At 38.0% G+C, this 15,506-nt stretch overlaps 1 protein-coding gene across 1 annotated transcript in view; it reads left to right on the top strand.

Moving 5' to 3' along the window:
• The first annotated feature begins 1,239 nt into the window (after positions 1-1,239).
• The window catches only part of SMARCA5 (SNF2 related chromatin remodeling ATPase 5), a 46,960-nt gene continuing 32,693 nt past the window's right edge, over positions 1,240-15,506 (top strand). The window contains exons 1-6 of the mRNA XM_027117078.1: positions 1,240-1,803; positions 4,976-5,050; positions 10,245-10,411; positions 12,802-12,902; positions 14,390-14,490; positions 15,261-15,440. Of these exons, the coding sequence (XP_026972879.1) occupies positions 1,627-1,803; positions 4,976-5,050; positions 10,245-10,411; positions 12,802-12,902; positions 14,390-14,490; positions 15,261-15,440 (801 nt within the window). The 5' untranslated portion in view covers positions 1,240-1,626. The remainder of the gene's footprint in view (positions 1,804-4,975; positions 5,051-10,244; positions 10,412-12,801; positions 12,903-14,389; positions 14,491-15,260; positions 15,441-15,506) is intronic.

Below are 15,506 nucleotides of genomic sequence, written 5' to 3' on the forward strand. Positions count from 1 at the left end.
ACTCTTAGCCTATTGCTAGTTTTTTTGCAATTACATGCGAAGCCTGTGATGAACATCATTTAGGTATTCTTCTTTTCATATATCCTTAGGCGGTTCCTTATAGTCTCAGAAATAGCATTTATAATGGGCTGGGGGACATTTTTCCAGATCTCAATTAAAGAATTATCACTCGATTGGTTAAAAGTTTGCAGCCTATATATTCATAGGAGATCCCTTCTGTTTGAAATTCAACATAATCAACAGTTTGCTCAAGCCTTAACTCTTTAAAAGTGTGTCTCCTTTATTCAATACGTACTGATAAGATACTGGACATGGGGATACAAAGATGAATAAGAGCCTGTGCAGGGCAGATAGCAATTTATTGCAGTGTGCAGATTTGCTACTGAATAGAACACGCTGCGCTTAAAATCTGCAGCAGATGGGTGCGCAAGACCCTCAGACTGTGTTGAAGAGCGGGCAAGGCAGGGTACAAACCAGTGGTGAATAGTTGTAACATTTCTTAAGAAGAGAAGAATGTACATTTTAATTTAATATTTGGTGGTTGAGGAAAAGATACAACCCATCGCCTCTTATCTATTGATTACTCACGTTTCTCACTTACATGGTGGTGGGCACAGTTTGCTTACTTTCAGCATGTAAATTCAGAGGAAATATCGCTTAACTCTGCACCGAAGAGTAGAAGGAATTTAGAAATGACTGATATAGCTAACATCTGATGACAGAAAAATAAAAAATCACACTAACGGGCACTCTTCCTTAGACAACAAAACAGTGAGACGTCAACTGGAATAACCACAACGTCGTCAACACAGTGGCGTCACGCGTATAAGCGAAGGCGGTTAAAGTGTTAAGGCCTGCCCAGACCTCCATGCTGCAGTAGGCAGCGCAAAACCTGTGCAAATTTTCAGGGAGTGCCGCCGATCGCTGCCAGCCACAGGAGATGCGACGTCCGGGGACCGTGTGCCGTTAAGAACGCCTGTAGGATTGCACTCGCGTCTTGCCCGGGAGCGGAAGCACAAACCTACGCGTCCGAGCCCTCCCTTGAGGCCCCGCCCACTCCTTGCCCTAGAGCTTGCTGGGGGCCCTGGAGGGGGAGGGGCCAAGGGCGAGGAGGAGAGAATGCGCATGCGCAACTGGAACTCAGTCATTTAGCCAACTATCAATCTCGCGAGTGTTGAAAGTCGGTGGCGTAGGTAGTAGACCTGGATGCAGGCGAGATAGATGATATCTACCACAGGAAGAAGAGGAGGCGGCCAAGTCACTGCGCGCTCCCGGTCCCTCTTTCGCTTTCCTTTCCTTCTCCCTCAACCCTCCGCCCTACAGTAAATCAGCCCGCCTTCCTGACCTCAGTGACCCGGGTGACCCCGCCCACTCTCGTCGACGTGATTCCCGCCGTGAGGTAAAGCGCTGGTGGAACCCCGAGCCCGGCGGAAGAGGAGGACGACGAGAGGGGGAGGCTGCTGGGCCTGGCTAGGGCTCGTCGCGGAGCCGCGGCAAAGGGGGCGTTCGGGTGGTCCTCTCGCTCCTCCACCAACTCATTGCGACGTAGCCTCCCAGGCCTAGGCCTCCTCCTCATCTCTGCCGGGCCCGGCCTCTGGCAGCAGCGGGTGACGCAGAAGGAACATCATGTCGTCCGCGGTCGACCCTCCGCCACCCCCGCCTCCCGAGAGCGCGCCTTCCAAGCCCGCAACCTCGGCCGCCGGCAGCGGGAACAACAACAGCAACAAAGGCGGCCCCGAGGGCGTCGCAGCCCAGGCGGCTGCCTCTGCGGCCAGCGCCGGCGCCGCGGACTCTGAGATGGAGGTGAGAGCGGCTCGTGGCGTGGGGAGACGGCGGGATGGGGAGGAGGAACTGGTTCCCTCGCCTCTGTGTTAGTGATGAGACGCAGAGCCGAACTTCACCCCTGTGCACCCAGACTCGGCCTCGGACCCTGTGGATCCGAAATGATGCTCTCACCCTTGCGCCCTGCGCCTAGCCTATCCCAGCCGACTCAAATGGATCTCTGGCACCTCACATTTACATTATTTGTCTCTTTGGCGAACCTTGCCAAACCCTCGAACGCTCTTGTTAGACACATGTTCTTGATTACTGAGGCCTAGTGGGATCTACCTTTTTTTTTTTAAGCTAGACTCCCATAATTCCCTCGCCCATCTCTGAATCTCGATTTTAGTTTCCACTAAACTTGGGGGGAAGGCGAGGGAGATTTCCCCTTAGGAAAGAGGGTAGATGGGCGCGGTGGGGAAGGCATTTAAAAGGAGCGCCTCTGAGGACTTGGGCCTCCTTTTCTTCATCCCGGTCCTTGCGGGGGAGGTATCTGTTCCGGGCAGAAACAATGGCGAGAGCTGGATAGCCGAGGGCGCAGTGGGGATAAGCGGGGCGCAGCTGCTCCCTTGGAGGGAGAGGAGGCTCCTCCCAGGCACTGTTCCATGGGGAGGGAACTCACCAAGGCGGCAGCAGCTGTCTTGAACCCCCATCTCATTTGGGGAGGAGTGATGGATGGATGGATGGATGAATGAGTGAGTCAGGGGCTTTCAGACCAGCGCAATTCGTCTTTGGGGGGCTTGGCCTTTTTTTTTGAAAATTGGTACCTTTCGCTGCCGAGCCTGTCTTCTGGGCTGGGGCTGGCCGGCCAGGGGATGGTGACAGTACTGCGGGGGTGGAAAGATTGGGGAACTGCCAGGCGGGTCTCTTGGGTGTGCTCCAAGGCTTTGCGATGTCTGGGAACAAAGTGATTGCTTGCTCCTTCCAAATTTTATTCTTGGCCTTCAGTCTGTTTTGAGATATTTTATAGTTGCAGCCCAAAGATTTCTGGGAGTTTTCCATCCTTGGACAGATTGAGCGAAGGTAATACTATTCTAAAAACGAACGTTGCTGCAGGATTAATAAGGAATTGGTAGCGCAGTTTACCATTGAAGCATTTGGCGCAGTAGTTTTATTTGGGCAACAGCGGTCTAATCTAGGGTGAAGTAACATGTTACTAGTTTTTCAAAGAACTTTTAGGTGACGGTGGGTTTTGGTGGATTAGGACATCTGGTGTTCTGTAGTTTTCAGTGATGAGATTTGTTTCAAATTCATATCTGGTGTTACCTGTTTTCTCTTTCTTCAGGTTTTAAATGGTTCTTTTGCATTCCCAGGGTTAACTTGGATTCCTGCTTCGTGGTTTAAGGGGGTTTGAAGTTTGACACTAAAAGCAATTGTATGTAAATATGCAGTTCTCTGCAAATTGCTGTCCTTAGTTGTCCTCAGCTTCTCAAAAGGGGCTGTCATTCAACTGTTGGAATAACAACCAAAGTCTCACAAGAGGTGTTACGGAAACATCAGAAAGCAGAATAATTTAAAGCCTAAACTAAATATTTTGGCTTTCAGTTGCTATTTTTAAGTTAAAGTGGAATTAAAGTTTAACTATGAATATTAATGTTACAACAAGTACCAAATGATGTCAGTGGTATTTTTATTTGCCGGATGGGGAAATTGAGTCTTCTGGTAAGTAGAACCCACATCTGGCTCTGAAGCTGACCCTTTCCCCGAATATCTTGCCCTTTCATATTCTTAGAAAAAAGGTGTTTGATGATTTCATTTATTGAAGAATGACTTAGTTATTTTTACCTTCTTAGAATAGGAACATCAGTAATTTTATCAATCTTTTTACTGACTAGTTTTAGTTTTTCCTTCACATTATACTGTGATTTTTCTTTTCTTGGTCTTTTAATTTGGGTTTTTCCAAAATCATTTATTTTCTGACAGAGCCCACTTTCCTAGAAATATTAGCTAGCTTTCCTATGTATTAGGTTAATTTTTTTCTTTTTGCTTGGTACTGATAGGTCACAGAAGCAGTCTCATTTTTTGTTTATTATTGTGATCTTTTTGGCAATGTGGATGGGGGCCTGTCTTTGTTCATCCTCATTTCTCAGTATTGACTCGACTGATAGGTAGGTACACTGTATACCAATAACTATATGACCTCAAGAGTCCTAAATCCAAACCTTTTTTTTTTTAAATTAAAACTGTGAAAGAAATAATGACTGCTGTTGGAAAGCACATCTTATTTTTTTAGGATGTATTTGACCTTCCATGGTATCCCATTACCATTTTGTGAAGTAGGCTAGGTTGGTGGCTTTGTCATTTTTACTTGTGGAGACCAGAGATTTGTGATGAGCTTAAGGTTACACAGGTTCCTACAGGTCTTAGCAATGAAGTTAGACTTGAATTTGGGTCAGTTGACCTCTTAATTTTAGTGCTATACCAGCCCCATCCCCCCAACTTCTTAATCACAGGTAGTTTTATTACAGTATGTATTGACACACACAGATTAGTACATCATTAATGAAAATTAGACTTTCACCAGCTCTTCTTATGTTCTTTTAATGGATGAGTGGAACTTTGCAGTGTAGTTGTTGCTGTTATTTTGTTGTTTGTGGCGTTTTGAATGTCAGGGTGAATAAATTTGCAAAAATAGCACATTTATTACCAGTTAAGGAATCAGATTGTACTTAAAGGGTATTCACTTTAGGCTGCATGATGAAATTTTTTAATTTTCCAGAAGATGGGAATCACCGTTACTAATGCGGCTTTCCAGGTGTATATTTGTGTAGCAGTACAGTAGATACTGCAATTTTATGATTAAAAGGGAACGTATTTTCTTCACATTTTATACTGTTGAATTTAGCTTCATAATTTTTGATTAGAAAATGAAACATTTGCTTAAAGTAATTTTGTTCTGGGATGATGGAGATAATAATCTTGTGTTTCAGTCTTGGCAATAGCCATGCAGTTTACATATTTGGATTAAATAAGTTGTTATCATCATGGTATTTTTCATCAAGGTTTCCTATCAGGTAGGATGACAGCCATTTAAGTATCTGGGAAATTTGGGACAGGAGTGTATTACTTTGAATGTGTTTTGGGCAGAAATCAGTCTAATAATGGTGTGTTGAGTATTCTTGAAGAACAATCCATGATTTTTCCCTCCTACCAGGAAGTATTTGATGATGCGTCTCCTGGAAAGCAAAAAGAAATCCAAGAACCAGATCCTACCTATGAAGAAAAAATGGTATGTTCTAGGCATATGAAGAGTTTTATATCAGCTTTTATTAGGTGATTAAGTGTACCAAAATTGAAGCACAGATACCCAATTTAAATATGTATAACGTGGAGTACTATAACTTTTGTACCTTACTTGACTTACTTGACTGTGTAAACCAAATATAGAAGTATGGCATGAATTCACATATTATGTAAATATGTGGGTTATGCTAACACCCCTTATATTTTAAGATTTAGCATTTGGGAGTGAGGTGAGTTAAAGACCAGAGAAGTAATTATTCAAGGTAATGTTTATTCTGCATGTGTCTGGCATTGTACTCTACTGGTTATAAAGGAAATAATACATGCTCCTTGCCTACAGCCTTCTTATAATATGGATGGGATCTTTACAAAAGAGAATATGAATGTTATACTTGAAAAATACCCAGCTCATGTTTCATATCCTCTTAGGAAACTTTATTTTACCCTGAGTTAACCAGTACCTACAAAGAGCTTTAAATTTAAATTTAGATTCAGTAATAATGACTAATAGTGAATGATTATTATGTAGCAGGCCCTGTTCTAAGTGCTTTGTATGGATTAAACTCATTTAATTGTTTTGAAGTCTTAAAAAGTTAAAATAGCAGGTGTAATAATAACACCACTACACAACACAGTATGCTTCTTAAGAGTGGGGACAGTGTCTTCATCTTTCTGTCTTCAACACCCAGAACAATATCTGGCACATAGTACATTTTAACAAATCTTACTTTCCCCTTGTTCTTTGACTTTCTCTTCAATATCAATAAATGTTTCTGAATCTCTTAAATAGCTTCAAAATCCTAAAAGTATGCACATGTGTATATGTATACACACATATAGTGTGCATAATACATATTGCAATATGTAAAGTAGAAATGATGTATTATTCTATATGATTTCTATTACATTTATATATGTGTATATCTGTAACTGTCCTGCTGCCTTTCTTTGCTGTCAAACTTAATTGAAGGAAAAGATATAATTTCCAGCTCTACTTTTCCCATTCGTTCCATTAACGCTTCACAACTTAGATTCTGTCATTAACACTGTACTAGTGATTCTAATGGCCAGTTCTTTGGCTTAATTGTAGTTTGATTTTCCTTGCTGTCACTTGTGTTTGACACCATTGACCACTCCACAGAATTTTTTCTTGCCTTGAGAGACCTTTTTTTCCTTGATGATATCCTATTTACTTGACTAATTCCTTTGTCCTTCTCATTACATTCTGAACATTTGTTCTTGGACAGTTTGATCCTTGTCACTGGTTTTCATCTGCCATCTCTAAGTGAATACTTCAGATGCCTCCAACCATTGCATTTTCATTTGTTTGTTGGACATTTAAGTTCCTTTGGTACCTCTTATTTAGGAGTATCCAAAATTGAATTCCTTATCTCTACCCCCCACACTTACACTTAGGATTATCTCAATGAATGAAACTTTCTCTTAATAAATACCCAAGCTGTTACAGTACCTCATAGTTTTAATAGTCTTGGCAAATTTAACTTCATAAATATTTCTCTTATCTTTTCCTCATCACCCTAGTTCAGTATTCTTCTGTTGCATGAATAATTGTGTTGGCATCTTTATTTGGCTCCTTTCTGATGCTCTGGCTTCTTCCACATCTCTTTGTGTTTTTGCAAAGTATATTTACAACACAAATCTGATTATATAATGGAGGTTTTCATGGTTCTTTACAATGTTTCTTGTCTTCACGGTTCCCTTTATTGTAAATTTTTTCTCACTTCCTACAGATTTTTTAGTCTCCTAGTTTAATTTCCTTTTTCAACATCATGATCTTGAGAAGCAGTTTTCTTCCAAGCAACTTCTTTATCATCTGCTAGATCCTATTCATAGGTAAGTCTTGATATCCACTCTTCATTCTTGAACCCAAGATGCTGAGTACTACTTGAGAAAACTAAAATAATAGTGCTGACTGGTACCGGAATAAGTTTATGGTTTTTACTGTCTTTGGCTTTCAACAATCCCATTTAGCCATTCTAAAACTTTGCCACTCTGATTAAGTGTTCTACTCCTTTCTGCCACACCCTCATTTTCAGTCTTCCTCCACAAAGAATTGCAGGCCCATCATCAATTTACTTCCTCTTTGTTTCCAAGCATGTATGGCTTCTACTGTCCTGGTCGTTTCCTTCTGTCTCAGAGAAAGAAGCTTTTTCCAAGGCTATTGATTTTAATCTTCCATTTGATTTTATGCTTCATTCCTTTTAGGTTCCTAATCTTATTCTATTGTTTCTGATTTTTAGGAAGCGATTTTTCTCCTTAAACCTTTTTTTTTAATTGAGGTGTAGTTGATTGACAGTGTTGTGCCAGTCTGTGCTGTACAGCAGAGTGACTCAGTTTTACACATATATGCATTCTTTTTTTAATATTCTTTTCCATTATGGTTTATCCCAGGAGATTGGACGTAGTTCTGTGTGCTAAGAGTAGGACCTTATTGTTTATCCATTCTAAATGTACTAGTTTGCATCTACCAACCCCAAATTCCCAGTCCATCCCTCTTCCTCCCCTCCCCCCCCCATTGGCAACCACAAGTCTGATCTCTATGTCTGTGAATCTGTTTTTATTTTGTAGATAGGTTCATTTTCCTTACCCCTCTTTTAAGATCTCAAATCATTTTTTTTCCTGCTGAAATGTAATTACTTTATTTTTTTAAAATTTTTTTTGTTTATTTTTTTATTTTTTTTGTTTTTTTTTTTTCAAGTCATTTTTATCTTAACCTTCTCATTTTTTCAAGCAGCAAGGTCTTTGCCTGTTATTCCCCTCAAACCTTTGCCACAGTTCTACTGAAAGCTTATTCTGTGTGTTCTGAACTTGGTTTTTTGCAACTAGTTTGTAACCGAGAGAGAATTTTGGAAATTATGGAATCTTTTGTAAGGCCCTGGTGAAACTTATATTTAATTCTTTAAGACAGTAGTTCTCAAACTTGACCTTGTAGAAGATAACAGAGAACAGAGATCTTGGATATTTTTGGTCTGATGGATCATGAACCACACTTTGAAAAAATACCACCTTAAGACATCTAGAGCCATTAAAGGTTTTTGAGCATTAGAGAGGTGTGATAAGGTCTAAGAATTGGGGGGACCCCCTCCCTTCTCTGTTGAAACATTACCTCTGTTCGAATTTTCCTGATCTTCGTGGTTAAAATTTCAGTGCTCCTTGCACTTGCCATCACTCTGCTTTATTTTTACTTCTGAGTATTCATCATTTTCTGACAATCTTACATAATTTACCTATTTTCTGTTTTCAATATTGGATTATAATGAAAACTTCCTAAAGAAACAAAACACCTTTTCTGGTAGACACACAGAAGTATTTTTTGAATTGAATAGGTATTTATGAAGAAAATTTTGATTTGAAAATGTTTTTAAAGAAGTGAAGAATACATATTCAGTGATTTGAATACTGTAGAGTACTTTTACTTTAAAATATCTAGACTCTGACCTATCTGAATTTATTTCCAGAGCTTATTTATCTTGATCCAAACATAGCAACAATAATAGTCTTTTTTAAGTAGCAGCATCTTTCTCATTGCATGTTCTTGGCTTTTCTTTTATTATACATGTATTAGGAAATGAAATTGTGCAAAATACATATATGTATATGGATCTCAGTTCAGTACTTTAAAACAGTTTTTTAGTCTTCAGAAACAAACAACTGAAGCTTGTCATCTATAGAACATTACTAAGGAGAAACATGTTGACCTGTTGTTAGTTGTATGGACTGGGCTACATTTGTGGTCCAGTGAAACAGTCACCCTGTGCCTTCCTGATAGCAAATTGGGCTTCAGTTTTACCTTGGTATGATTTAAAAAAATTATGTTTTCCTTTAAAAAATACATAGTTTTTACAACATTACGATGTTTGAGTATCTCTGGTGTTTGCTAGGTAAAATATTGTTTTGGAATTCATTCTAAAATTGACATTTTAAGCATTTATAGGTAGAGATGTTGAGTTGAGTAACTGGTTTCTCTGTTTATTGAACTCTTGTCTTCTTGTTTCTCCTTTTTTTAACCAAACTGTTAGAGTGTCTGTAAAAAGTCTGTTGTCTTAAAGGCTCTCGATTTCCCTTGTTTATTTATTTTTATTTTTTAAAATTTTATGCAGTGTTTCACAGAACTAACCCCCAAGGGTTTTTTTTTTTAAATAATTCTACAGCATTTCTATTTATTGATTGATTGATTGATAGGCTGTGTTGGATCTTCGTTTCTGTGCGAGGGGTTTCTCTAGTTGCGACGAGCGGGGGCCACTCTTCATCGCGGTGCTCAGGCCTCTCAGTGTCGCGGCCTCTCTTGTTGAGGAGCACAGGCTCCAGACGCGCAGGCTCAGCACTTGTGGCTCACGGGCCTAGCTGCTCTGTGGCATGTGGGATCTTCCCAGACCAGGGATCGAACCCGTGTCCCCTGCACCGGCAGGCAGACTCTCAACTGCTGTGCCACTAGGGAAGCCCCACCCTTGTTTATTTTTATAAAAACTTCATTTCAAGATCTTAAATGTTTTTTGGTTTAAATTCTTCCATTATCTTTGTGTGATAATAGGGAACATTCAAAGCAGTAGATCTTAGATATGAAAATAAGAAATGGTATTAAGAACTGCATTGGGTTAATGAATATTTCATGAGCTTAATAGATGTTTTTCAAGCCTGATAGCCTTTTAAAATTTAAAACAGCCTAACTGATGAATGACCAATGCATTTTCCCCCTTCTGAATAAATACACTTGTATTGCATAATGTCTTTTGATTCTTTATTTGATATTTTTTCGTCAACTGTATTGAAGTATAATTGACACACAGTAGTTTTATATTTGTAATTCAGTGAGTTTTGGCAAACACATCCGGTCATTTAACCACCTTACAGTCATGATGTAGAACAGTTCTGTGATCCCCAAAACTTTTGCTCCTGCCCTCATCCCCTTGCCACTTCAGATCTGCTTTCTACGAAATCACTGCTTAGAATTTCATATAAGTTGGATCGTATAGTATGTAGTCTTTTATGTTTGGTTTCTTTCATTTAGTATAATGCTTTTGAAGCTCATCTGTGTTGTTACCCATAGCAGTAGTTTGTTCCTTTTAATTTCTGAGATTGTTGTGTGGAGGCATGTTGAAACCTTGATTTCTGAAGTTGTATTAATATTCTGATAAAATGTGTTTTAAAATTTTTTGCAGCAAACTGACCGGGCAAATAGATTTGAGTATTTATTAAAGCAGACAGAGCTGTTTGCACATTTCATTCAGCCTGCTGCTCAGAAGACTCCAACCTCACCTTTGAAGATGAAACCAGGGCGCCCACGAATAAAAAAGGATGAGAAACAGAACTTGCTGTCAGTTGGCGAGTGAGTAATATTTGATACTTAATAGTTGAAGCAAACTTATTTTTGATAGTCTTCATTAGGAGCATAAAATCACTTTATTAAAAAAAATTGTTTTGGTGCTGTTATTTATTTGGCCTGATTGGCTTGGCAGGATATAGCCATACATGTATAAATAAATAAAAATTTGCATAATGCTTTTTTTATATGGACTGAATAGGGAATTCAGATGTATTCCACTCCTTGGAGTGGAAACAAATGCAGAGGTTAAGCGGCCTATTTAACATCACCTAGAAGGAATTAGAATAATCCAGCTTTGAACTTAGATCTGACTTGGGGTGTGCTCTGGTCTCCTAAACCACATACATGCATTGAGGGTATTGCTATTATCTGAAGTCTGTGCTTGTGTGTGGATGTTGTGATGATTTATGCCACAGCAGTTTGTTTAAAATTTTTGTTACATACTTAGTTTTCTTTATATAAATTGAAGTGTCAAGGTGTATGATGACACTGTTAGGTGGTGGTTCAATATGTGTAAAGTAATTCTTACATATTGAATTTATAAATTTTTTTAGAATTTGTGCTGGTTGGATAACTAAGATGTTCAGTTTGTAATAATAAATTTAGGGCAATCTCAGCTCCCTGGAATGGCTATATGTAATTTCCAAAGTGAAAAATGAAATGTGATCAGTAATTAAAATATGCTAGGTTATCTAAAAGAGGAGAGTACAAACTGTTATCAACACTGTTAAATTTACTACATAGTATACAGAAACATGGAGGTATTAGCTCTATCTCGAGGGCATTATCATCAAAAAGCATATTACCTTAATTTTATTTGGGGTATTCTACTCATCTGATATATCTTTTTTGCTAATCCATTGTTTGTAACCAAAGTGCTTTTGTTTTAATACGTATGAAACTTCATGAGAACTTTGCAATTCAGATGTATTTAAATTTTTCAGACTTGAAGTTTGCAGCTGTTTAAATAGCGTCAGTCTCGTGCTCTGGAAATGCAGACTGCTGTAATGGATATTGTTATGGGGTCATCAGTATGATGGCATGAGAAGAAACACTTCTATTAAGAGCCTGTAAGATAAAGATACCATGTAGTAAATAGATAAAAAATTGTTCAGCTTTGATCTTATTAGTGTTGGTGAAGAAAAGGAGTCTTGGTTAATAGATTTCTTTTCTACCCATCAAACCATCTTAAATGGAAAATTAGCTTAAGTGAAGTAATTAGGGTAATGGTACTGTCCTGTCCTTCAGTAAAAGTAGATATATGCTTTTTTTCCCCTTTCCATCATCCAGTTAACAATCAACGATGCCTCAATTTGAAGTAATAAAGCATATTCCAGCTTTTATCTTCAGTTTTAACAACCATAATAATTATCTTGATAATATATTGTGAAGGAGATTTTATAAAGAAAAAAACGAAGTTAATATTCTCAGTTTATGGAGAATAACTTGGGGTTGGGGGGGCAGGTAGATCTTTGCACTAGGTTTCATAGGGTTGGAATGCAGAGAAGCACAAGAAATAACACTTTTCACTAAGACCTTCTGATTAGAAGCACATAAAACAAACAAAAACATCCTTGCGTTTTTATTGCCTTGGCCTGTATTTCTGAGGAATATTTCTCTGTCTGGGAAGGCTGATTATCCTCTCCCATCAAGCATGTAGTTTTGGTAGAAATAAGCAGTAAGTTAGATTTAGAGGTCACAAGAGTGGAATAATCTACTGTTTTCTAATTTAAATGAAAATATTTGTTGAAAATATGAAGGTATAATTGGGAACTTGAGAATTGGGGAGTAAATAGTTTTACTTACCTGAGTCCTTTAGAGATTAAGACATCTGGCAATATTATAACTACAGAAAATTAGTTATTAAGAGGAAGTCTCTGATTCTCTTGGGATGTAGAATCTGGGCAAGTGTATTTAAAATGCTTTGAGTAATTCTGATGAATCTAGTTAAGAGTCATTGCTTAAGCCCAAAGTCTCTATTCTGCATATTCTGCAGCTTTTGGTGAAAGCTGTAGTTTTAAAAATGTGACTTTTGGTACTATTTGAGGTCGGGGGGCAAAATACTTAACTTTAAAATGCAAATTATGAGGTTTTTCTGACTGCATATTTCCTTGAAATTAGATTATCACATTTATGTTTATCAGGTTCTGGTTAACCTAAGGTATTACTCTATTTTGAAAACTGTATGTATATCTTAGAAAGCCATGTAAAACATTTCAGGTTTAAATTTACTAATGATTTCTACTGTTTACTTTTTTGTCTTAATTTACATCCCTGTTAAGAGATTATTGTGTAATCTTGGTCAGCCTCTTGACTATTATGTTGAAATAGTAGCTGGTAGTCAAAATTAAAGCCAAAACTCAAATCACTTGATTTTATTTTAAACTTGACAGCTATCGGCACCGAAGAACAGAGCAAGAGGAGGATGAAGAATTATTAACAGAAAGCTCCAAAGCAACCAATGTTTGCACTCGATTTGAAGACTCTCCATCATGTACGTTACACATATTTAATTACTTGATCTCTGAAACATCCCCTTGTGAGATATCCTTTGGTTAATGTTCTGGATTTTTCTTGGCTGTAATTTATAAATGGAATTTTTAGTGATCTTTTGAAATTTATTGATAATGAAATGAACTTCAGATATTTTTTGGATGGAAGCCATAGTATATTAGTACAATAGTGGTGCTGTATTTCAAAGGGTCATAAAACGCCATTGTGCTTGTTGTGGCCTGAATGTATATGTAAAACTGGGAATGAAGTTTGCCTTATATTTGCGCCAGATAAGAAGACTAATGTGTAAAAAAGGGCACTTCATAAAGACTGTTTTTACTCATCTTCTGATTTTCTGTTTTAAATTTTTTTCCAAAATGTACTTGTTATTAAAGGTTTTCCAAGAGAAAACATGGTTAACAAGGTTTAGGTTTTACCCATATATGATCTTGGTTGTCTGGTGGCACGGTTGTCTTCACTGAAGCCCAGCGTTTTTTTCCTGACCTCCTTTCTCTGTCTCACTTGATGACAAGTTTGTATGATCATAGTGGTTGTGAGCAAAAAAAAATTTATAATAGTCAATATAGGATGTATAGTTTGGATTTGTTATCTTAATAATTAGCAAACTGAACTTCGGGGAAGATAGGATTTGGTTAGAAATTCAGCAGGCTGGTTAAAGCATGTACCTCCAGATTTTTTTTTTGTTTTGCTACACAGTACGCAGTTTCCATTTCTTTTCATGAAGCTAGAGGCCAGAACCAGATTTACCAGGAGAAAGGAAATTTGAATGATTTGTTATCTCTTTCTCACATTCCTACATTGTAACTAGTTTTCCCAGCATTGATGAACTCTTCATCTCAAAGCAGTGTTTTTCAAAAGGGATGGAGTACAGAATACATAGTTTTTTAAAAAAGTTGGGTTATTTATGTTCCATATACTTAGTAATTATTATGGGGTGGGAAATATGTAATAAACCCTGAAAGAGATACAGTTCCTTTTTGTAGGACCCCTTGGAAAAGTAAAAAAAGTAAATTAGGGAAGGGTAAAGGAAAAACGATCTCTTCTAATTCCTATTTCCTCTTTGTTAGGACAAAAACAAAGTCCCCAGAGGTCATCAGGGAAGGTGAAAACGTTTGGTTAGAAACACTTGTAGTAACATTGAAAAAGGAAATAGAGAGGCCAAAGAGTCTCTAGGACCAGTATATGGGTAACATAGGAACTGAGTGATTGAGGTACTCTGATGCCACCTGTCATGGTTCCTGTACTCGGTTGTCTTCCATATCCGTCATCTCCACTCCAGACCACCGCCACTACCTCCACTGATTTGAAACTTGCAAAATTCCCATTCTTAAGACCTAGTAAAGAAAGTACAGTCAGAATAAACATGTGTAGGCCCAAGTTAAACCTCTGAGTATCAGATGGAGGGGGAGCTTCCCACCTGTTTTTATTGTCTTTAAAATGTGCATGTCGTTTTTCTTTTGTTCTTAGATGTAAAATGGGGTAAACTGAGAGATTATCAGGTCCGAGGATTAAATTGGCTCATTTCTTTGTATGAGAACGGCATCAATGGTATCCTAGCAGATGAAATGGTATGTGTTTGATAGCTTTGTACAAGTCCACATTTTATAATTTAAAACCTTATACATCATTAGACTTATAAAAGTTAAGGCTTGCAGCATATAGTTTATTGATTATACTCTAGAACTGTTAGCAAACTAACCCTCTGTCAAACTGATAAAAGCTCACTTTAGTTGCATAAGTGGGATCTTACATCTGTACTTCAGCTGTGAGGAATTATTATCTATGAAAGTATAATAAATTTAAAAATAATACATTTTGAGAAACATGCCTTTGGTTGACTTTTACAATGTAATGATTTGGCCATCTCCCTTCAATTCTACAAAACACAGGTGGTGGGGTCAATTGAGTGTCATCGAGAAATATTTTATCCATGATGGTAGCTTGTACAGTTCTGTCCCGTAAAACATTATATCTTGTTTACTATTTACTAGTTATGTAGTGAATGTTTTATGTTTCCCTATAGCTATAGTGCCAAGACAATTGCTTAGAGAAAGTATGGAATCAAAAGAAATAGGTCTCAATTCTAGCTCTGCTAGGTGACCTTGGGAAAGTCACTTAAATATCTGGGCCTTATGGAGATGGTAATAGTACATCCTTCAAAGGCTTGTGAAGGTTAAATGACGTAACACTCGTAAACTTGACACATACCAAGTTTTTGCCATTTGTTAGCTGTACACATAGCTTTTCTTTTAAATGTTTCCGTATATGTCGGGAAGGATGAATATGGAAGTCTGTTTTGTTTTTGTATTTCATTGCTTTGTGTTTATTTTTCTTTCAGGGCCTGGGAAAGACTCTTCAAACAATTTCTCTTCTTGGGTACATGAAACACTATAGAAACATTCCTGGTCCTCATATGGTTTTGGTTCCTAAGTCTACATTACACAACTGGATGAGCGAATTCAAGAGATGGGTACCAACACTTAGATCTGTTTGTTTAATAGGAGATAAAGAACAAAGAGTAAGTTTCTCATATTTCATTACATTTTTGATATTAAAAGAATTTGAATTTAGGTTTTGTGGGAGG

The sequence above is a fragment of the Aethalodelphis obliquidens genome, unplaced genomic scaffold, assembly GCF_003676395.1.
Source record: "Aethalodelphis obliquidens isolate GAN/ISIS:26980383/991018 unplaced genomic scaffold, ASM367639v1 scaffold17, whole genome shotgun sequence".
NCBI classification, from domain to species: Eukaryota; Metazoa; Chordata; class Mammalia; order Artiodactyla; family Delphinidae; genus Aethalodelphis; species Aethalodelphis obliquidens.